At 44.1% G+C, this 23530-nt stretch overlaps 2 protein-coding genes across 6 annotated transcripts in view; both read left to right on the top strand.

Moving 5' to 3' along the window:
• Positions 1-36: 36 nt before the first annotated feature.
• Positions 37-21122, top strand: EXD1 (exonuclease 3'-5' domain containing 1). Of its 5 annotated transcripts, XR_005105191.1 has the most exons (12): positions 37-304; positions 650-718; positions 1753-1804; positions 3212-3342; positions 4868-4935; positions 6183-6269; positions 7367-7471; positions 7597-7677; positions 11164-11307; positions 14113-14304; positions 17889-17973; positions 19167-19274. XR_005105191.1 is itself a non-coding variant. In XM_037393425.1 (11 exons), the coding sequence occupies exons 1-11, from the start codon at positions 178-180 to the stop codon at positions 17895-17897; spliced, it is 1065 nt and encodes a 354-aa protein (XP_037249322.1). In that variant the 5' UTR covers positions 37-177; the 3' UTR covers positions 17898-19259. The 5 variants fall into 5 exon arrangements, 3 of the variants coding, with proteins under 3 accessions (XP_037249322.1, XP_037249321.1, XP_037249320.1); XR_005105190.1 differs by having other exon boundaries at positions 14113-17973; XM_037393425.1 differs by having other exon boundaries at positions 17889-19259.
• A 1701-nt stretch (positions 21123-22823) lies between these two features.
• The window catches only part of INO80 (INO80 complex ATPase subunit), a 67406-nt gene continuing 66699 nt past the window's right edge, over positions 22824-23530 (top strand). Inside the window, exon 1 of the mRNA XM_037394046.1 lies at positions 22824-23202. The gene's annotated coding sequence lies outside the window, so the exon portion shown is untranslated. The remainder of the gene's footprint in view (positions 23203-23530) is intronic.

Raw genomic sequence — 23530 nt, 5'->3', positions numbered from 1 at the left:
CGCGCCTGCGCGCCCCGCTCCCCGCCACAGCGCAGGCGCCCGCCCGAGCGGCCGTTACAGGCCGCCGCGCCCCGCCGGGCGCTTCCCCTCCGTGATTGGCCGCGGGCGCCGGTGGTCCCTCCCCCCCCGCGGTGTGGAGGGGGGTTGCGGTGTGCGGCGGGACCCTCACCCCGCGCTATGTCCCTCAGCGGCGAGCGCCTGCGTGCCCTGCTGGGGAGACCCCTTAGAGTCACCTTAAAATGCGGCGTCTTCCAGGGGGTGCTGCAGTGTGTGAACCCCGACCGGAGCCTTCTCCTGCGGACAGGTCGGGGCCGCCGGCGCCTCAGCCTGTGAGGGGGAGCGGGCGGGCTGAGGGGCGCCGTGTCCGGGAGGGGGGGGCGGCGGCGGATACGCCGAGGTGGGCACGGGGCGCCCCTGGGGGCTTCCCGGGAGCCGACAGTAGGGCGAGTAACATGGCCCTTAAAAGCACGAGTTAGCAGCACCCGGCTGGCCTCGGCTGCGGGTGCGCAGCCACCTCATGGAAAGGCCCTTCCCTTGGGACAGCCGCCACCGCGCTCCTGTGGGCTGGCGGCGCCTGCAAGTAACAAGCTGTTGCTCACAACCGTGCACCTTGACCTATGTCTGTATTTTTTCCCCTCCCGCATTTCAGTGAAGAACGTGGAAACTGGCAGAAGCACTCCAGGAGTAAAGATGTTTTTTGGCCATGAAATAGTCAATGGTGAGGCTTTCCTGACTTCGTTCTGGGGCACAGGGGTCGTGCCTGCACTTCACTCATCGTTTTAAATCCATGTGTTGGCCACTGTTGAATTCTTCAGCTACACATCTTACTACTTAAAATCAGTAGGAAATAGAATGTCATATAAATCACACAACTTGGGTTCCCCAAGTATCTATTAGTGAAAAAATAATAATTCCACACTTTGTGATGGTCTTGTGACTGTACTGCATTAAAGTTTATTATTTAAGTAATGAATAAAGTCCAGTGAGGCAACTAATGAAAGTAACCATTCCAAAGGTAATACACTGAGGAAAGTGTGCCCTCTGTTCACATCCTGAAGGCAAGTTGCATTCATTGTGGTGTTTCTGTATGTGCAAGACTTTCACTAATGGACTCTGCTGGGAAGTTAAATTGCTTAAAGTTCTAGTTAACTTTGGTTTGCTTTTACTCATAGGGGCAAAAGCGCCTCTATTAAGCGGGCTGTTTATCTGAGCCTCTTTCCATGATTCACTAGTGATAAGAATATGGGATTATTTAAGAAAAGTCTTCCTAGTGTTTAAAGGTCCTGTGTGTTTCTGTTGGCATCTGCTTTGCTTTGGGGACAAGGAGCAAAGTGCTGAGGGAGAAATAGCTAAAGGCAGTAATTAGACCTGCCAAGTGATTAACTGACTCTGTTCTGCCTTTTTCCTTGTACCTGCTTGATTGTGTATGTAATAGTCTGTAAAGTAATCTGTTGTAGTTTGATACTGACTTTGGTTTTGGTGGGATGCTTAGCCATTAGTCTTCTTTAAGTGCTAGAGTTGTGAAGTACACCTTATCTAGGCTACCAATGTAAGTTAATTTATGTAGATTTGTACATCAGAGTGAATTTAAAATTATTTAAACCATACTTGGAGTTCAGTTTCTTTTTTTTTTGCATTTATGGCCATGTCCTATGGTGGTTAGTACTGGTTATGGTTCTTTTTTTAGCAGATAACAAGTGTCAAAAAGTTGCTTGTTGGCACTAGAGGTTAAATTGTTTGTTTCTATTGCAGTGGAACTGCTGGATGAACCAGATTCAGGGAAGGGAACAGCAATGCTCTACAAGTATGTTGAAATGTTTCCTTCCTTTCACGGTAGGATAAGGGGTGGGATGCACTCGCTAGGGGAGCCACCGCTTACGTTTAGTATAATACTGACGTTCAGACTCAACTGTGCTGAGTTTGTATTTCTCTGCTCTAAAGAGGTGAACAAGGTGGCGAGTGGAAGACCTCCCCTGTGTAAAAGGTTCTCCCACGCTATCGCTTACAATTTCTCTTGCTTTTTCCTTTTTTATTTTCTTCCCACTAGTGTTCCTAGGTAGAAGCGTTTGGTTTGGTTTGTTTCCTTGTGGGCTTGTGGTGTCATGGAGGATTTCCCATGAGCATTTCTTCTGTGGAGAAACAGTTCCAGGACAGCTGCACAGGGAAGGTTAGGTTTATACAGATGCTCTCAAAACATATATAAATGTGACACCAGGAATCTGGTAAAAATATGTTTCAAACTCCTGCAGACCCATGCTCCTAGATGGGTTTGCTTTGAGTCTTCTCACAAGACCACGTTTGAATAGTTTATTCTTCCTCTTAAGAGAAGTAGGAATGAAATGGTGTCTATTGAATAGTCCTTGAAAAGTTAAAAAGCACATAGAATTGTGTTTAGCAGCAGTTGTCTTGCTGCTCTTTCATTTTCTTTCTCCCTGTTAAGCTCGCTCACACATACTGGAATATGCTTAGCTTGGTAGCAGATTCCTGTGTTAATCCTCTAAATATACAATTTTAGGTTCTTAGCTACATCTAAAGGCTGATCAGAAAGGGGTTTTTATGTTTTATTCTGTTGAGATATACATGATTGAAGCTCTGTAATCCTATTGGGATGATTTTATATCAATATAAGGAAATTTATACTAATAAGTCATATTTCCCAGTGAAGTATTCTTGACCTCAGATTGTCGTCTCGTAGAAATTAAGCATCTTATGTGAGACATCTTTCAGTCAGGTGAATTTTAACTGGTTTTTTTGGTCCTGAGATGCTTCCAGGTGATTACAGTAAAGTTTCCACAGATATAACTGGTTTACATATTGGTGAACTTGTAAAATTTCCCTCCAATTACAGTAACTAATGGATCAAATACTGATTCAGTGTAAAGACTTACAGATATCTAAACTGTGTGGCTCTTGGGCTCAGGTCAGGTACTGTGTTCTTCATACTTTTGAACTCTTTCTTTCCTTGAAACTCTTGCTGTCCTTTGCAGTGAACATCTGTTCCAAGTTCTGCTTTCACCTTTTACTTTCAGAATAAATGTGACATTTTATCTGAAATAAAGGCTCCTTTGTGCAAAATAAGCTTCATGTTCATTGTTTGGACACAGGTAGATGGCATTGGATGAAATAATTTTCTTTATTAAAACATCCATGCTGGTGGAATGTGGAATGTTTTGACTTCTGTGCCGATGTATGGTTTGCCTTGCTTGTGCAGGTGCACTTCAGCTGTTGAAGGGAACAAACAAGCAGATGCAGGACTAGCAGATTGTGGCCCATGGAGTTCTTCTCACGTTCCCCTAGGCAGCCAGCTCAGAGCCTCAGATAGCTTAAAATACTCCCTCTCAGGTAATGTGGATATTACTTAAGCAATGTAGTTAGATTGTCTTTGTCGGACAGCATCTTTCCCAAACGCTGTAATCTCTTGGTTTGCCTGTATCAGAACAGGATATATTCTGAAAGAACAGTGGTTATAGAGAGATAGGTACAGAGCTCGTTACCCATAGGTGGACATGCTCTTTGCCTACAGATATATTTGCAAGTATCAGAAGGAAATATATCTGCTTTCCAGAATTTTTTCCATGTAGCTCTCATCAACTGTAAAATTGGCTGAGCAGCACAACTGATCTTTTGGAGAAATCGCAGAATCCCAGACTGGTTGGGGTGGGAAGAGACCCCTGGAGTTCACCTAGTCCAATCACCTGCTCCCGTAGGCTCTCCCCACAGGCTGCACAATGGCCCCGCAGAAGGAGCCTCCCCAGTGCCCCACCACCCGCCAGGGACACACGTTCTCCCTCCGGCTCAGAGGGAACTGGCTGTGTGGCAGTTTGTGCCCGGTGCCCTTTGTCCCGTCGCTGGGCACCGCTGGGAAGAGCCTGGCCCCGTCCTTTGGGCACTCACCCCTGGGATATTTGTATATCAAAGTGCTTCAAGCAGAGAGCATTCCCCTACAGTGGTTGTTTTATTTTTGTACTTGTTCCTGAAATGTATGTCATTTCAAAGTTCAGTAAGACTCTTGCTCTCTGGGTCAGTGCTGGTTGTCACATGCATGCATGGATTTGGTTCTGTGGTTCCTGCTGTATACATATGTACAGGTACAGATCCGAAATGCGATTAGCTCATTCTGTTCTCATAGAACCGTGACAGGAGTGCAAGGCACATATAGGCTAGAGGGAAAGTAGCAGTGTTTATCTGAGTAGCGGGGGAGAAAATGAGCACGTGTTTATGTCATCAGGGAGAGCCTTTAAAATTTTTTTCTTGCGGCCTTTCAATTGACTAGTGTTTTAGAGTTTAGAAGATTGTCTTTCATGGACGCATATTGTTAATATTTGCATGTTACCTAAAGAGAAGGGAGAATCTTTAAGAGAACCCTTCTTTACCTGTTCATTAGACATTGATAAGCAGGTGTTAAAAAATGTTCAAATCTGACTTAAATTCTCTTTGCCCCCTTGATCACTTAGGTATCCATGTTCTGTGGTGCCACTGTCTGTTAGTTTTGTCTTAGTTACAATCTTTTTTCCTCCCTGTACAGGCCTGGAAATTAGAGTGCTTTTTTTTTAATGCAAGTAATTTTTTAAACTGAAAACTTTATTTCCTTTACGCATCATAACAACAACAAGTAATGCTGCAACTCACTTTTAAACAGCCAGTTGTTCTGTCCAAAACCAGAATTTCGGGTCATGCTCTAGACTGAATCTTGATCTGAATTAGAGAGTTCACTAATCCATTTGGGTGTGCTCAGGAAGTACAGTGGGAAGAACTGAATAGTTAAACCAGAAAAGTAGAGCGATCACACAATAAAATACATACCCTTGTGTGAAGTTTAGTTAAGTGGAGGAAGCATCTAATGCTTGGGGTTTTTCCTTCCTTTTAGAGAAGAAGGATGAAGAGAATGTGGAGTACACAGTTGTTGATTGTTTCCAGCAGAAATTTGAGCCAGCAGTAAGTACTAATTAATGTTCTTAAGCAGCATGTATGGCTTCTAAGCCTGTTCCATTCTAATAGTCAGTAGATCCATTAGGTGGGAAGACTGTGAGCACAGGCTTCATGACATCTTACACTGGAAATCACTTTTCCAGACTGCAGTGAAATTTGAGTAATAGGTAGTAACTGGCTTCTTTAAGTCAAGTAGAAATGGTATCTCTGTGGCATCAAAGTATATTTAAATAGTGCATATATGCAGGGAAAGAGTGCAGTGCACATGAGTTTGCAGTGGGTGGATGTGAATCTGCATCAGTGTGTGTTGGTTGCTATTTTCAGACTCTGCATCACCAGTAACGGAGGTGAAGGGTCAGTATTACTGTCTAGTGTGCAATTATTTTGTTTAAGAAGGGAACAACACAAGAATCTGTTGGCATTTGGAGAGGGAATTGATTGTGTTGTTTTTGTAGGTATTTGGAACTCCAGACATGCCTGTACCTTTTTCTCTTAAATCATGTATAATAGCGTAAGTGGACTTGGTAAAATGTCTTTGTTTCAGAACTCAGAGCCAATGACAGATTTATTATTAAATTTTGTAGCATTTTTAAAATCCTGAATTAGACAAGTAATACTGTAGGTCCTCCATGCCCTTTTGTCTTGCAATAACATCAGTTGAGATAGTACGGTAAATCTATTGTGCATACAGAGGAAAAAGCTCTTCCCCAGGAAGAGATTTCCCTGTTTACGCAGGAATCTAACTGTTGCTTTAAAAAGAAGCTGACTTTTTTGTTTGTTTATGCCTTCTACTCTTCTGTTACATGTGCGCTACAGGTTGCTTTATCTTAATTGTCTGAAAACTTCTTGTGCCTGTGAGAGTAGCAGGTTTTTCTTTTATACCTTAGGAAATGAGTTCTCTTTTTATCTGAAAGGAATACCTTCTTTATGTGACTTTAAGGAAGTTCCTAAAGCCTACTTAGGAGAATTTCTTGGGAGGAGATCACGGGAGTCTATATTCTTTAGTTACCCATAATCTCTGCTAAACCTATCATTCATGTTTCTAGTTGTGTTGTTTCCAGCTGTCTATCTGCATCTGGACTGATGCTCTGTCTGGTTCTCGTGGATCACTATATATCTGAGTTTCGTTGTGGTTTTGATCTGTATTTACCTTTTTAAATATGGAACATGACCAGAAAAATCACAGTTTACTATTTGTCCCTCTGCCTATTATTCTCTGGCATTATTTGTTTTACCCCTGTTTTCTTCATTAGGTGCTGCACCTGAAACAGCAGTGCGTTATCAGTGTAGCAGGAGAAGGTGTTAATTTGTGTCGTCATGGAAAACTCTCATGGCTTGAGGTAAGAGGCAGATGTTTCCCAAAATGTGCCACTAAATAGAGGCATAACTGAGAAACATTCGGGGATTAGCCAGTGTTTAAGACTTAAGTAACTGCTTTGGTAAGGGTTATAATGTTCTTCAAGACAGATCAGATATTTAATAAAAGACCTGTTGCAGAAAGAATTATGCCATTATAAGGCAATATAATAATTACTAAACTTGTATGTAATACATATGTTTGTATATAGCAATGTAACATACTTGGTTTGCCATCTTTATATACTTGTATACAGGTAGAGGTATTACACTAGTACAGCTGTTACCTGTTGAAAAACTACAAATCTAATCACAACACAAATATAACTGAAGGAGTAAAATCCATCTAAAGATGATACAGTATCTTAATTAGCTGTGATATTGTCAACATCTGAAAAGGAAGGGACAGAAAGGAAAATAGCTTAATCTGTTAGCTCAAAACCATCTTAGTTTATTTTTAAATGGATCTAAAAGTAAGTGTGTTTATCCAAAGTAAAAACTTGTGTGGGAGTTCATGCTTCAAATTTAACTCATTTCAGCAGAAGTGTCTGCAAAATGCTTGTTTTGCTATGGCTAAATTGCTTTCAAATAACAGCTTTTGTTAAACCATTATGAATTTGAACATAGGCAAAACCTAAATTTCATATCCTGTTTGAAATGCTAGAATGGAAAATTATGTCCTTTATTTCCTTGGTAGTGGTCTTTGACAACGAAAGGAATGTCACGGGCACAAGAATTTTGTTGGAAGTGGTTCTTTGAAAACGTCACCGTGATTGGTGTAGGAATTTATTTTAAGTACTGTGCATAGGGTTTGCTCTTGATATGTCTCAAAATGCTGTATTTAACTGCGTATAGTAGACTGCTGCGTTGTTCTTCCTAATTACTGTGAGTCTCCAAGCATCTCTGGAACAAACAAGACTTGTTTAGTGAATTAGCATTAAGGAAACTAAACCTGCTCTCCCCAGAATAAGCCTGTAGATAGGAGTTTATGGCTTGTGGGCAACAGGGCGCTCTCTCCTACTTTCAAATCCTTTGTTCTTCTGTCCCTCACTCATTTTCTTTGCAAATGAGTTTGTTGTAGATAGGAACAAAGAGCCATATTTTTCTGTTTGATATCTTCCTTCTGGGACCTCAGGCTTTCAAAAATGGATTACAAATGGTGCTGGAAGACAAAAACATCTTGAAGGTAAGGGTACAGGGGGTGTGAGGCCATTTGTGGTGGCAGAGGTCATATACACGTATAATGATCAAGCTGCACCAGAAAAGTTGCAGCTGGACACCAGTTTGTCTGACGGCTCTTTCTTGCTTCAGGTCATGCATGACTGCCGCGGGATCTCAGACTGCCTCTTCCACCAGTACGGTGTCCTTCTCTTCAATGTCTTTGACACACAGGTACCTTTCAAATGTTCTGGTCGGGAGCAAAAGTTTCAACAAGAGAAACTTCAGCCTTGTTCAGGGCATTCTCTCAGGGGAGGTTTAACATTACTAGAATGTGACTGTTGTTGAACCATGTAAATGTAATGGGTTTGTTCTAGCTAGAAAGAACCAGCAGGCAAGGCTGATAGTGTTATTTAGAGTCTTGTGTAGACCCATTTTCGAAGGTAGTTAATATTTAATATTAGCAGCAAGTTTAATGTGTTTTTTTAAAAGATGTATTAACTGGTCTTGATCAAACTTGGCACAACCTGAGGCTACTGTGGCTTAAACAGGAGCCAGGTCGGCTTGTGCTTTTTATTTTGTTATTCTTTCTGCCCCTTTCACAAGTGTAGAAACAGATTCAGGCTACAAGTATGCAGCACTAGGAAGCACCTGCTAATAAAAACAGCTGTGGAAGTGAGAGAACAGGCCAGGTTACCACAAAATCTGTTTTTGCTGGTGCTGGCCCTGGTAGTTGTGGTAGTTAATGTGTGACTAACAGGAGGATTAGAGCCTTTCAAGAGAGAAGAAAATAACATAATGGCTATGATCTTTCATAATGGGAATGGATATGTTACGCATAGTTATGTGTGGCTTGTCCTTGCCTGTATACTGACTTTTCGTGTCATAGATATGACTGCTTATATTAACTCTTCAAAGCCCAAGTCTGGGCTACATAGTAAGCTTTATACAGCAAAGGTTTCTCTGTCGCTGACCTTAGTTTGGCCTTTTGCCCCTAAAAATTATTTTATTCTATTACAGGTCAAATATCAGTCAGTGTTAAGTCTCGACTGCATGAAAAAGATAGGGGTGAAAATTCCCACCAGTGCTCCCAGCTGTACTGGCTAGAACACATAACTGATACAGGGGGAATAACTAACCAGAACTATCCACCCTAGGGTCTGAGGCATGCAGGATTGCACTCATTGTTCTGTTGTCTTGGTATGAGCTGACGTGCATGCTTTTCTTGCACTGATAGATCTCAAGGTTTAAATTCAATTACTCTAATTCATTGGCCTGAATCCTACTTCTGATGTAAGCAAGCTAGTGAAGTAGTCTGGTTTTGGCTACCCTGCAGTGTACCTGATACTATGGAATTAAGCTGTCTTTTCTTTTACTCTGTACTGCTGGAGAATATAGTTGGGAGATACCTCGGACCAAACTCTCATAGATGCTTTTTGTGAAGCACGTCTTAGAGCCAGCTTCCCAGTGTTGTTAAAATTGGAACAGGCTGTGTGTGCAAGTGAGACTTTGCTTAAAAAGCACAGCAATGGAATGAAGAACTCTGGTTTAGATGGGATCCTGCCTGCATAATTTGAAAAGTGTTATTTATCCCCAGTTTTGGTCAGCTGCTGCAACTGTTTATTCCTTGCAATAAGTAACCTAATATAATTAACACAACATGCAGAGGATGGCAGTGAAAGGTTTCTGATGTTCACTGTCTTCCCCACTGATGTTCTTATAGCACTTAAGCATCACCTGTTGAAGTAACTTTTAATGATACTGTTTGTGGAAATCTGATATTGCTATTTCACATTTGACTGCCTTGGGGGTATGTGTGTGGCCCTGTTGGGCTATAGCAGCCTAAAAAGCTGGATAGTGAGCAGGCAAACTGGCTGTTGTCAGTGCATACCTCCCTAACGTTGCCTTCTGGGACGCTTCTACGCTGCATCACGAGGCTAGGGTATTCTCACTCTCTGAAATCCCTGGCTATTGTAAAATGTTGTTGCTTGTATATCTGTGTACTACCAAAAGAAATAATAGCATTTTTCCTAGAGGTGTGTGCTGAAAGAGTAAAGAAAATTTGACAGCTTGAGACTTTTTGTGAGACAGAGGTCCGTGCAAGGTTTAATCATAAAATGTACCAGTGAACAAGTCACTGTTGCAGTCTGCTTCCACAGATCAATGCTGAAACACTACTTTTTAGCATATTGTAGTTTTTCTGCCTTTGAATCCAAACCATTAGCATGGAGTGACTTTGGACAAAGATTTTCACAGTGTAAGCTAAAATAATGTTTTTGTGGTGGGCAAGTTTATTCTATAACCTTGTTCATTCAGATTAAACCTTTTATGAATATTGAGCACAAGGATGCTTTCATATTTGTTTAAATATTTAAGTCTTTTCTCTCCTTATTTGGAAAGCATTGATTATTTTTTTTTATTATTAGAAACCCTCTCTCTAACCATCTAGAAGAATGGAATATATTTCCAGAAATTTGAACATCATCTTTGTTTTGACTTTGAGTAAAAGTAACTGCTTGAGAAGGTCTTTCTAGAGGTTCCTCTTCATCTGCATACAGCTACTGAGAGGGAAAGTTCAAAGTTTAGCATGCTACTAATCGCTTACTGAGAATCTGTTGTGGCAAGGAATCTCCGAGCCTCGAGGAGTAACCTTGAGAGGTGTCCCTACTCAAAGGGAGATCCTGTCGTGCAGCTTGCTGCCGTGTAGAAGAGCTCAGCAGACCCTGAGCTGTCCATTATCTATGAAGTAAGATCATTGACTTATAGTCCTGTTTGCATATTGGCCGTATTTTAGATTGGCACATGTTCAGCTAGCCCTCAACTGTTGAGGAAGATTTGTGACCCTTAAATATTGTGTTGTTATCTGTCTCCCCAAGTTCCAGCTTAAGCCAGACACAGCCGTTGTGACCACCACTGGTGGCTATTGCTTAAGCAGAAAAGGTTGGAGCAGGGGGCACACCCCCAGGGTGGATTGTTCTAATGACAAATAGTTCACTCTCAGATTTTGAATGTGGATGCAGGCTTTTTATTTTTTCCTCTCTGTTCCCCTGGTGAGTGGACTCTCTTCCAGGCTTCCCTTTTCCATGGTCTTCTTTTGGCACCTGTTGCAATAATCCCACTCATCTTTGTGTTCCCTGGTTAGGGATAAGAGTCAAGGTTGTTCCTACTCTTTCTGTAAAGTGACGAAACCAGGATGAGAAACAAGCAAACACCATGCCATGTAGTTGCTGCTGGAGGCTGTTTGCTTGCCTTCTGGCTCTGTATGCTGTCAACGGTAAGGCTCACTGGCAAAATCAGGTTTTAGGCAAAAGGTTTTTGAAAACTTTGCATATTCTTTCATCATGCTTTCCTTATGTTGCATCACTATTTCAGTTTTAGATAAAAACCAAACCAGAAATATCCTGGGGAAGTATCACTGTATGTTTACTCTCTTCTGATAACTGCTCCTAACCACCTGCTGTCCAGAGACAAGAGTGCTGGGCTAGAAAGAGCCTTAGACTAATTTACATAAGGTTAAGTTTTAAAAATTAATTTAGCCTTTTATGTAACTGAACAGCTTTAAGGACTCAGATTACTTTGCAACTGTATGCAGTCAAAAAGAGAATTAATTTGTTTGCAGCGTACTTTATTTCTAATACGCATCCCCACTGTCAAACCTCCACGTTCCCTGCCTTGGGTTAACAGACGCTGGTTGTGGCATATTGCTCCCTTCCATCACAGGTTGCTGATGCTCTGCAGTTCTCGGTGGCAACAGGTGGCTTCCTTCCACACCGTGTCTGCACATTACAGGAGTGTTTGATGCAGCACTTGAAGATACCTTCCAAATGGCATGCCATCATGAAGAGCAGGCAGCAGATGGCTTCGGTGAGTGATTCAGTGGGGCACCTTCTGAAGACTCAATTGTGAGCTATGCTTTGCCCATCTTGAGATGTTTCTGTCAGTTTTTCAAAAAGCAGTGCTCAAATTGCTGTAGTTTAGGTCATTTTGTAACACAGACTTGGGAGACAGATGTAAGCTTTAGTTGGCATTAGTGCTTATGCTGCTATTTCCTAATAGCTCATGTGAAATTGAGGTTTTGAAGAAACCACAGACCTTGTACAATAGAGGATGCATATAACTTGGGTTAAAAATGTTCTGGATATCTTAATGTATTTGACTAAATCTGAAACCTAGTTCCAACATAACAAGTTGGTTAAAATGAATCCTGAGTCAAGTAGGGAAAGAGGAAACTTATTTCCAGCACTTATGAGAATGAAAAAATGAGAGTAGCGATTTTTTTTTCTTGCTTGTGCAGTTCAGCAGCATTTTCCAAATCATTATTCTCTATTGTCCTTGGTTTTGTTAATCTTTCAGATGGGGACAAGAAAGGGAGAACTTCATGGGCCCAGGAGCTCCTAAGATTTGGAGATAAATAGAACAGACTTGCTTGATAAATAGAATAAACTATTTCAGTTGGAAGGGACCTAAAATGATCATCTAGTCCAAGGGCCTGACCGGTTCCGGGCTGACCAGGCTGAAGCATGTTATTAAGGGCATTGTCCAAATGCCTCCTAAACGCTGACAGGCTTGGGGCATCGTCCGCCTCTCCAGGAGGCCTGTTCCAGGGCCTGACCACCCTCTCGGTAAAGAAGTGCTTCCTCATGGCCAGTCTAAACCTCCCCTGGCGCAGCTTTGATCCCTCCCCAGGCATCCTGTCCCTGGGTACCAGGGAGAGGCGCTCAGCACCTCCCTCTCCACGTCCCCTCCCCAGGAAGCTGCAGAGAGCAGCGGGGTCGTCCCTCAGCCTCCTTCTCTCCAAACCAGACAAGCCCAGAGTGCGCAGCCGCTCCTCACAGGACATGCCTTCCAGCCCTTTTACCAGCTTCGTTGCCCTCCTCTGGATGCATTCAAGGACCTTTGCATCCTTCTTGAGTTGGGTGGCCCAGAACAGGTCACAGGAGCCAAGGTGAGGCCGCACCACCGCTGAATACAGCGGGACGATCCCTCTCCTGACCGGCTGACGATGCTGGGTTTGATGCAGCCCAGGATGCAGGCTGCCCTCGGGGTGCCAGGACACGCTGCAGACTCATGCTGAGCCTGCTGCCAGCCAGCACCCCAGGTCCCCTCCGCAGGGCTGCTGTCAGCTGCTCCTCTCCCAGTCTGTGCTTGTGGCTGGTGTTATTCCATCCTAGGTGCAGAACCCAGCATTTTGACTTGTTAAATTTCACCCTGTTAATTGTAGCCCAATGCTCCAATCTGTCTAGGTCCCTCTGCAAGGCCTCTTCTTGACTCGAGAGTCAACAGCACCTCCCAGTTTGGTGTCGTCAGCAAACTTACTGGTGCATTCAACTCCTGCGTCCAGACCGTTGATAAAATATATTGAACAGAACCGGCCCTAGAACTGAGCCCTGAGGAGCGCTGCTGGTGACCGGCTGCCAGCCAGATCTAGCTCTATTCACTACAAGCCTTTGAGCTCTGCCCTTCAGCCAGTTTTTAATCCAGCGCACCATGAACCTACTCACTTCACAGCTGGACAGCTTGTCCAGAAAGATGCTGTGGGGGACAGTATCAAAAGCCTTACTACAATCCAGAAAAACTACATCCACTGCCTTGCCTTCATCCACTACTCAGGTGCCCTTATCATGGAAGGATATCAAATTAGTTAAACAGTATATAAATATGCCAGTGCCAGTGTGGCAGCTTTTGCTGGGTTTTTAATCCCCTGACCTTGCTTTTTTGGGGCTGAGAGAGGAAAACTTCCAAAGAAGCTACTAAATATGGGAACTAGATATGTAATGAGACCTCACCATATAGGCAGGATTTCTTTACTGAATAGGAACAATATCTTTCCTATCAGAGCATTTTGTAGCCTTTCGTACTGGTCTTGTAACTTCTTGAGTAAATTTACGTGGGTTTGCACTGCCTGTTCATAGTCTTAAAATCTTTCTCAAAAGCCTGGATTAAATGTTACTTGATATTGCTGTAATAGCTACTCAGTGAAACCTCTAATTTGAACACAGCTTTATTTTTCTGTAAGTTCTGGAATTCTAATAGTGTCTTTCAAAATTTCAATTTAGAGAATTCTTTATGGCAAATCTAAGCTAAATGGCAGCATGCCTGCCTTAGTTTACCAGACCAAATCCTCCTATTGGTCCAGAGAAAAAAGATGGAAAAATCCTGTAATATGTATGTAGTAAGGATACCAATGTAAGCCACTCTGTAGTGACAGTTTTGCTCAGGGTGTCATAGTCATGCTGCTTAAGTGGGGCTTGTTTTCATGTGCTTCTGGTTCTAGTTGTGATGACTGAAGATGTTACTATCCCCAGATGCTTCCCTGGCTCTGTTGATGGAAGGGTTATTTTCCCTTTAGATCTTCAGCTCTGCTCTTAGGAATCCAACCTAGTTTCAGAGATGGGTGAGAGAAAGCCTAACATTAAATGCTGGAAAAATTATTTGTTAGTTTTTGGGTTGTTTGGCATTTTTCTTTAAAGAAGCAATTCCTCCTCCCAAACTCCCTCTTCTCAAACATCCACAAGCAGATGGCCTTAGAAGCTGCAAGCATTCAGTAGCACTGAAAATAGAGATCGGCATCAGGAGATAATGTTGCAAGTTGCAGATGAATGTGATGAAAAGCTTTGTTATAATTTTTGCTGTGTAAATAACTGCTTTCATTTGCATTGGGATACACAGGAGAATGCTGACATATGGTTCCTGAGACCCTTTCCAGCTTTTCTGCTTAAAGCACTTGCTCTGAAGGCTATGTACCTTCTGCGGCTCCACGCATCTCTAATGGATAACTTGATGTCTGACCTAACAACTGTAGTACGTGGTTATTTAAATGCTTATCAGTCTGGGTCTGGAGATCCCCTTAGGAGCACAAAGGTAGGTATGTCTGCTTATGTCTCTGGTTAGTGATTTGATCTGAGGCTCTGATGGGTAACTCTGGAGGACTTAGCCACAGCAGCTTCCTTTTCTGCAACTGTACACCCTACTTTATGCCATTATGTACCTTGTTTCCTTTGATGAGCAGCAGAAGTGATGGTGTCTGTATCTACCTAGCTGCATTTCATGTTAGTCCATCAGCACAAATCCACCTCAAGTTAGTGCTGGGGATGGTGAGCTGCAGCTGTTAAGGCATGGGCACAGGCACATGTGCCTTCTCTTCACTCTCATCTGAGACTGAGAACCTCTGGGCTTGATAGGGGTTGCATATTTGTGGGAGCATGAAGAGGAGCAGGCAGTTGTGTTGGTACCTGGAGCTGCCAGAGTTCCTTTGTTTTGGTAAGAGAACTGAGTCCCATAATCTTGTTCTGTTTTTCTCCTATTCTGTCATCTTTACTGCTGAGATGTTTTTCATATACTGGCTGTTTCTGGATAGTGGTGTCTCTTGTTGGCCAAAGATTTTTATTTCTCTAAAGCATCTCTGCATTATCTTGTCTTCCTCATTTATTCTCACCTTCATTAGCAGGGTGGGGCAGGAACAAAACCAAGTCAAGTAACACTTTTCGTCTTTGGTTACATAGAACCAGTAGTATTGCATGCCCCGGTACCTTGGAGTGGTTCTTGTATGGTGGACATTTCTGTAATTGCTTGTTAATTTTTAAAGCAGGGCAGGGGGAATTAGATTTTTGATTAAGGAGCTTGACTTCCTGTGCTAGTAGAAAGAACCCATCCATGCAAACCAAAGAAGCAGTGGTATTGGTGTGGTCTATTTCTGTCTTTTCAATGAAGTAATCTTAGGAGGGCTTGCATCAACTATGCAAGTTATTGCAGGTATTACATTTGGATGAAAAGTGAATAGTCAAACATCCTCATTCATCACAAAAAGACTGAACTAACATGATTAAATCCTGTTACTGCCTCACTTCTGCAGTTGTAAATGTCTTGAAATATTTATGGGGAAAAGAGACTGCAGGTCTGTCATCATGGAAGGAATTGTCTTTTTCTTTGCCCTGGTTTAACAAAGCACTGAAGCACAGACTTGAATGCTTTGGGAATTACTTAAGGGCTCAGAGCAGAAAATCTCATTATTGAGGATTTAGGAAGGGATTAGTTGAAATAACCACAAGAGGTCATAGTTGCTTCACAGATAGAAGAGAAGAGGTCACTCAGAAAAGCTTTTCTTTTTAGGGGAGAGATGCCAAAAAAAGAAGTTGTTCATAGTTCATGGAAAAAAATTAGCTCGATATCTGAATTTCCAGTATGAAGTAGCATGCAAAAGTAGGCATGACACAAGGGAAAAGAAGAGTCTGTTAGAGTGAAAAGAGTACAAATTCAGTTTTGCATTGGGCTATTTGTAGAAAAATTTTTGAAGTGGTACTCAGGTTGCTGGAGCCAATCCTTTTGTAAATCCATTTATTCCATAAGATTACCCAAATAATTGAGCTGGTCCCGAGAATTTCAAATGGCATTTTGAAGATCTATTTAATATCACATCTGATAATTATACTGCCTCCAGCTGCTTTAGAAATCTTGTAGTATGGGTAGTAAAAGTAGCCATTTTCACCACCATTTCACTGTTAATCATTTTTTGATGTTTCTTCTACTTTATTTAAAATCTGCTTGCAATACGTATTTGAAGTCCAAATATGCAGTTTGGTTTAGTTAAAACTGGTTTGTTACTTCAGTTTCTTCACTGAGTAAGTAAACAAAGTCAATTTTAAGGGAATCCTTTGCAAGTTGATGAGTTCAGCTAAATCTGTTTTAAGAAAAAAAGAAAGAAAAAATAACTTTGTGCAACTTCTAGGTTTTCTGGCTAGGTCTATATTAATTCCCTGAATCAAAAAGCCTTTATTCAGATCTGATTGTCAGAATGAAATAATAATCAAGAGACACACGCACATTTATTCTAGTGCTTTTTCATGGATATTTAGAAGTAAAGTTTATCCATCACTAAGGTCTGTGTTATGCCATCTGTGCACTTTGTGGAGCTACAGTTGGAAGTTACCTAGAAGGTGCTTTTACTGGACTATTTTACTTTTTACACAGACCGGTCACAATTTACACTTGTGCTCCACCTTGGTGCCTTGGTGAACAGCAGCCTGGGGTGCAATGAGCTTGACTTCATCTTGGAGCTGGTCTCCAGCCACAGCAACACTGGAGTCCCTATGCTTGATGCCTGTGTTCTCCAGGCATGGAGGGAGAGGGAGGGAAGGAAAGAAAAAGAAAGGCATCTCATTGATCCTGACACTTTTGGAAATGTGTGTTGACACTTCCTGTGGTTTCTTGTGTCTTCACCTGCAAGTAGTAGTCAAGTCTTCTGAATACTGGACACTCCCTTCTAAGCAACTGACTTTTCACCCACAAACCAGATGCAAAACGGCAACCTCTGATCACCAGCACTTCATTATCAAAACTCTCAGCTTCCCTTTTCAGCATCTTTCAGAAACTGATAATCTTCCTCACTGCTGAGGAAGAGAACTCAACACAAACTTCCCACCCTGAAAGTCTCTGCAGTTTCCTGCATTTTCAGCATAACTGTCTGCCAGGAGTAATTGTGCTTCTTGTGGTTGCAGACATCAAGTAAAATGGGCTTTTGTGCTGCTGCACCTCAGTCACTAGAAAAGATGTAGTAAAGGAGCTGTACGTGCTGAATTTCTAACTTTCCTCATAGATTCATATTGTGTGTAGTTAGGGATTTGGAAATGCAGCTGCATTCTGATGTTTAGGACTTAAGTTCAAAGAAAACAGCCTGGGAACCCATCGGTGTAAAGAAGTACGTGTTCTCCTAGAAGTGCAGTGCTTTCTTGGCTAAGTGCTGACAGTACACAAGCAGTGCACTGGTACCACGGGGCAGTTGCACACCCCTGTGCAGCAGTTCATTTCCCAGTGCACTTAAGGTAAAGCAGCAGTAGACCAGGTGCAGTGCGGTATATGATACCAGATAACATGTTCATGACACGTGGTGGCATGAACTCTGTTCTCTGTCTAAATATAATTGAATGCCTCAGCCAGTAGTTTTCCTAATTGGCAGGTGAGCTGGGACTGCACCAAATACATATTAAACTTTATGAACATACAACCTGAATTTTCACGCAATTAAGTTTAAATAGTTTAGGGCATGGATTACCCCTTGCTGTAGGATACTGCAGCAGTTAGGAAGCTGGATGTAGGTTCTTCTGGTTAAACAGAACGGAAGGTGGGGTGTTTTCCAGTAAGTGCTTTATCTGCTTTTTTCTGTAAGCCTGTCTGAATCATTTAGCCTTCCTCTGGATCTGTGCAAACTTCTAGATGCAGGTTTTGCGACACACAGCTTCCCTTACAAAAGCACCACATCTGTATATCCACTCTTCTGTTCTTAGTGCTTTTACCAGTATGTATATACTTACACTTGACTTGCCAGCATGTTGCTTCCTGCATCTTTCCCGGGACCTTCTTTAGCATCTTCCAGTCCCTGGGTATCAAGTCAGGTTTTAAGCAAGATACTATAGTTAACTAATTCAGCTTTTTCGTCTTCTACTGTTCAGGAATTTTAGGTGAAATCCACCTTGGTGTTTGTATTTCAATTACCGGTAACTAGGTATTCATGGGGCAATTTGAAACAGATTCCAGGTACGTAATGAATGTTTTTGGTATGGGAACATCCACGGGTTTTTTCATGCTGAATGTAGGAGATAAGAAAGAAGTTGTGGTTTTTACCATGCTGCTTTTGTATTGATCATCGCTTGGCTCTGCAGCGTGTTAATATTTTGTGCTTCTCTGATGTGTGCAGAAATTTTTTTATTAGTTGTTATATTTTTTTGTTAAATTTTAATAAAATTATTCTGGCCTGCCCTTTGTGGTTTTTTTTCTGTAACTTCATCCTTATTATTTTCTTCACTCGGATGTGGCTTAGCTTTCCTGAGGGATGCTTACTTCATAGTCGGCATTCCCCTAACCCGTAGTCTTGCCAATTCCCTTTCACTCTGTTCTGTGATCTTTTGCTCTTAGGTAAGGTTTGCTCTGTGCTGCTTGTATGGTGTCTTGAAGTTGTCTACACGCTACATGCTAGGATTGAATTTGCTTGCTAGTTTATTACTACTTTTTAACAAAGCTTCCTTATTTGCATAATTCCCCTTTCTACAGTTTATCACAACTGTGGATTTCTGTGTTGTTCCTACAAAGCTGGTGAGCATTGCAGTCCTTGTTAAGGAGCAGATCCATGAATGTAATATTTTGAACAGTGTCCCATGCACTGCTCAGGGCCAAGTCAAGGAGTGTGTCTCCTCTCACGTACTTCCTGAGCAGCTGTTTCATTGATTTGTTAACTATGTTGGCTTTTTCCACATAAGTTGGGGCTTTTTTTACCTGTCAGATAGAATACCATGGTTTTAAATGACAAGCTGGGAAAGCTGCCTTTGCAGTGGCTCCTGCAAGTAAACATGAAGTGGGGTGTACAACAGCTTCATAGTGCAAGTTTCCCAGGAGACATCTAAAACCCATATGTGAAGTGTTACTGACATCTTGAAGAACTTCATCTTAAAGGAGTAAACAATAAATGGAAGTGTAATGTTTTCCCCATTGAGTAGGCTAAAATGAAAGTGGGAGACACACACACTCACTTTCTCCCCCCCACCCCCGGCCCATTGTGTGTGTAAACAGGTAGTTGATACATCCCACAGATCTAGTGAGAGATGATTGTTTTGTTCCATTGGCTAATTACAGAGGGAGCTCTTACCTGGTACTGACAAAAGTACAGCACGTGTATGTGTATGCATATGTATTACTTTTTCTTTTCTGTTTCTTGTCTTATTTTCCCTTATCAGCCCACTTGCACAGAGCTGCCAGAGGAGCTGCGTCAGCTGGCAGAGATCCAGAAGCTGCGAAGGGAGAAAGCAATAAAAGACTACAGAATGAATGGGGATGGGCTTTTAATCAGACCAGCCATGGAATTAGAAGAGAGAAACGATCCACAGGATGGAAACTATGGAGATCACAGGGATTGAAGAAATAATTCAGTGTCCCAAAATGTATCCCTCTGCAATTAGAATGTACCTTGTCAAGAAAAGCCTGAAAATCAAAACCAAGTGGCAAATCTGTGGAAGAACCTTAAACTGACCTCAAGCTGGCCATATGAATCTTAATTTCTTATACAGGTGACTTGGGTGAGCTTAGACTGGGTATTGGAAGACATCCAAATGAGAAAAGGGATTATTCCCCATGCAGAAGTGTCAAACAAAAGCTCCTTTCTTTACAATGACAGGTAAACCCATTGTTGAATGGAAATAATGATGGTCGGTCTTTGGAAGGAAATTCCTCATGTGTCTGGCTGTTCTTAAGGTCTATTTTTGAGATGCGTTTTTTTTCAAGAACTATTTTTTTATTTTCAAATGGTGCTTTTTTTTCCTTGCATTGTTACCAGGCCAGTGTCTTAAATTGTATTGGTTTTTTTGTTACCTGTTGCAGGTATGTAAAACGCTCATTCAATCCAGATACATAAACAAGGGAACTAAGATTAAGATGGCTGTTCCTTGAGGTTAGAAAGGGTTTGCTTGGAAAAATAAAAAAACCTTCTGGCCACCCCATGTGGGCTTGGTTTATGTGCAGTAAGTCTCTTGGCATAGCTATACAACAGTCTTTCGTAGGAGAGTGAAAAAGATCACACCGTAATGAACCACTATGCTGGCAAAACCAGCAAAGAGGTGCACTAATAAAAAGGACTTTTCTGCCAAGACAAGAGTTATTTTAGGCTAACCGAGAAAAGATGCTTCCTGCGGAAAGTTGCACACCACTGTTGTCAGCACTGCTGTATCAGATTCATGTAGGTAAGGCTGTAACAGTAATGTGGTGTGTATATATAGACAAGAGTGTACAAAGGGGGAAAACCCCACTTAATTTAGTTTAAAAAAATGTATAGTATTCCCCCCCCCCCCAGCAAAATAAGGTATCAAGGCAAAACCAGTTTTTTTCTAGTATAGTTGCTTTGGCTGGTATTCACTGAAAGTAAAGCTCCTCCAACCAATAGTACTAGCCTACCGCATGACAAAATTAATGTAGACCACGCCTGAGTGTTGGAACATTTTTTTGGCATATCACTATATTTGACTTGGAAGCACAGGACTGTTGAAAACTCTTTGTTTTTGAAATTCTGAATTTATACACAGTTATGTATTTAAATGCATAAAAAAGTGCTGCATGTTTTGCCATTCAAATGCTTCAGACAGGGTGGGGAACACCTTAATCGAGTGTAAGGAAGGTTTTGTTCTTAGGGTATTGGCGAACACTTGATGAAAACATGAAATAGGGAGGGGAAGAGGTGATGGTCACTGTCCCCACCAGTCTGCAATCCGAGAACAAGCTGGGCAACAAGCTGTGACTGTGTTAATAGTAACGACACCAGGTTGCAAGGGACGTGGCGTCTGCATGCGAGTAGGTTTTGAGCTGGCTTTCTTTGGATGTAAATCGGTGTGTGACTAGATTGCTTACATGTATCTGTGTCCATTCTCTCTATATATCATTACGGGAAATGTGTGTTGGGTTTTGAGGGTTTTGTTTTGTTTGGTTTTTTTCTCTCTCCAACAAGAGTACTAGACCAGCAGTGTTTAAATAGGTCTCTCCATTGAAACTGTAGATAGGACCTGCTCACTTCTGCGAGTGGCAGAAAAACTTGCAGAAAAACCTTCAAGGTCTCTTCTTTGTCAGTATGTTTTCTACTTTTTTTTTTTAACCCTTAACAGTATTCTTTAATCAAACTAGATTTCCTTTGTCTTGGTTCACTTTAGAAAAATAAACCAGGTTTGAAAAAAGTTTGTCTTACAGTGTTTTATTTGGAAATTGAGTCTGTGTTTCATTTGCTCCGGTAGATGCTGGCAGTGGACTAGGCCCCTCTCCAGCACTACCGGAGCCCATGTCATTCATCAGGATTCTTCCAAGCAGTGATGGGTATGATCAGCAGATCAGCAAGGGTATGATGTGGAACGTACAGGCTTTTCTGAGCTAGAGACAGCTCAAGAGCACTCAAGTTTTATTTCCACAACCAAAATCATCTGGGTCTACCCAATCCGATTAGTGGAGTGAAAATGGTGACATATCGGATAACAGAAGGATGGAGGATAGAGGTGGTAAGCTGTGAAGGCATCAGGTCTGGGGTGTAGGAGAGTGGTCTAGAATGTCTCTGTGCTGGACACAAACAAATTGCTAAAGGCACCCTTCTCGGGAAGAGGCTGAGCTGTGTTCTGAGCCTCTTCCAAGCAGTCAGTCGCTGGCTGGAACTGTATTATAACGGCCTGAGGATTTCCAGATAGCAAAACTGCATTGGTGCTGCTGTATTGCTTTAAGCCTTCCTGAGTAAACCTGGCTGCAGCTCTCCCCTGCTCTTTTGGGAACAGTATAAAGAAATTGATTGGAACAGAGCGGTCACTTGTTGATGCACGAGGTTAAAAATTACCGTTTTCTTAACGGAGAAAAAAATATTTTTTTAATGATCCCTAAGGCCATGTCAGGCTGCTCAGTGCTAGCACTCTGTTTTTCTAAGGTTGGTGGTAACCTGTGACAAAATCACACACATTTCTTAATCTAATTGCTGGTTGTAGTTAGGGATCCAAGTTCTGTGACTAGTTAAGGACAACTCTGTAGTGAAGTTTTACTGGGGCAGTAGCAGCTGCCTTTACTTCCTAGAAATTATGGCCGCTCCCACGTGCTAGGATGACACAGAGCTCGGTCATAAGGTACAAATTTCTCTCTCTAGGCGGTATGTGATCTAGATTTATCATTCATGTAACGACTTACTGAAAACGTACCACTTAATGGGCACTAGGTGAGGGCTGCACTCCGCAGCTACCGGCCCCACCGTGTTACACGGCTGCTCCTCACTACTAACTTTCAGTCCTACTCCATCCTGAGCTCTGTGATGCAACTCCCCCGCACGACTGAGGGAGCGTGGCAGAGCGCACGTAGCTCCGCCGAGCACCCCCGCTGCGGCCGCGCTACTGCTACCCACGGCGGCGGCCCGCTCCCGGCGCCCCCCGCAGCACAACGCTCCCGCCAGCCGCGGGGGCGGGGGGGCCGGGCCCACGCCGCCTCCTGCGCGGTGCCAGGGGGCCACCCCGCTGCGCCCCGGCCCTAGGGTGCGGGGCTGCAGGGGCCCAGCGCCCGCCCCGGCCCGCGGGAGGCCCTGCCCGCGGCCAGACACTGCCCGCTCCCCCCGCGCCCCGCCGCCCTTCCGGCGGCTCAAGGGCGAGAGCGCGTCACTTCCGGTGCACCGCCACCTCCCCCGCGCTGGCATCGCGAGATCCCGCTCCGCCTCGCGCGAGACTTGCGAGCTTACCCGGCCGCTTCGGCCGAGTCCCTTCGGCAATTTCCGTCACTGTCAGACTCTACCAATCGACTGCGAGAGCGCATCGATGGGAGCGGGCCCCCCGCGAGCTGCGTGTGGGGACGGTGCCCGCCGCGCGGGGCCAGAGACCGTGGGGCGGCTGCGGCGACGCCAGCGGGACGGCAGCCCCGGGGCGCGGGCCCGGGGTGGCGGGGAGGTATGCGGGGCTCGATTGTTCAGGCCTGGCCATGGCGCCTCTCCTCCCCCCCGCCATGGCTCCCCGTGTCCCTGCTCCTCTCCTCTCAGTGAGCGAAAGTGGCCGCCGCCGCCGTCCCAGCGCCCGCAGCCGCCGCCTCCTCCTCAGCAGCAGCGCGGGCGCCATCTTGGCGAGGCAGGAGTCGAGAGCGCCCCGCGGCAGGAGACAGGCAGCGCCAGCCCCAGCAACGCGGGGCGAGAGGCCGGGTGGAGCGAGCGGGGAGCCAGCCCAGGAGACACCCCCAGCCCCCCGCCGCCGCCGCCGCCGCGCCGCCGCCGGACCCACTACCCAGGTGAGCCACCGCGGCGACCGGGCAAGGACATGTGGGGCCGGGGCTACCACAGGCGGTAGCGGGGCCCCGTCGGGGCAGGCCGCGGCTTCGCACACACACCCCCCGCTAAGCGGCGGCGGCCGCAGCAGCCGGGCCTCTTCTTAAAGGGACAGGCCCCTTCCCCGCCCTGCCCGCCGGATGCGCCCCGAGACACCGGCGGCGGGAGCCGCGCCTCCCCCCTCTGCCCGGAGCGGGGTGGCCGCCGGGCCCCCGCTATGGGGGGTGACGGGGAGGGGGGAGGGGGAGGCGGTTGCGTGCACCTGCGGGCGCACGTGCGCCGCGGGGGGGG

This window comes from Falco rusticolus, chromosome 7, assembly GCF_015220075.1.
Source record: "Falco rusticolus isolate bFalRus1 chromosome 7, bFalRus1.pri, whole genome shotgun sequence".
Lineage (NCBI taxonomy): Eukaryota > Metazoa > Chordata > Aves > Falconiformes > Falconidae > Falco > Falco rusticolus.
Note: the sequence above shows the minus strand (reverse complement) of the source record. Positions and strands in the feature narration are given on the sequence as shown.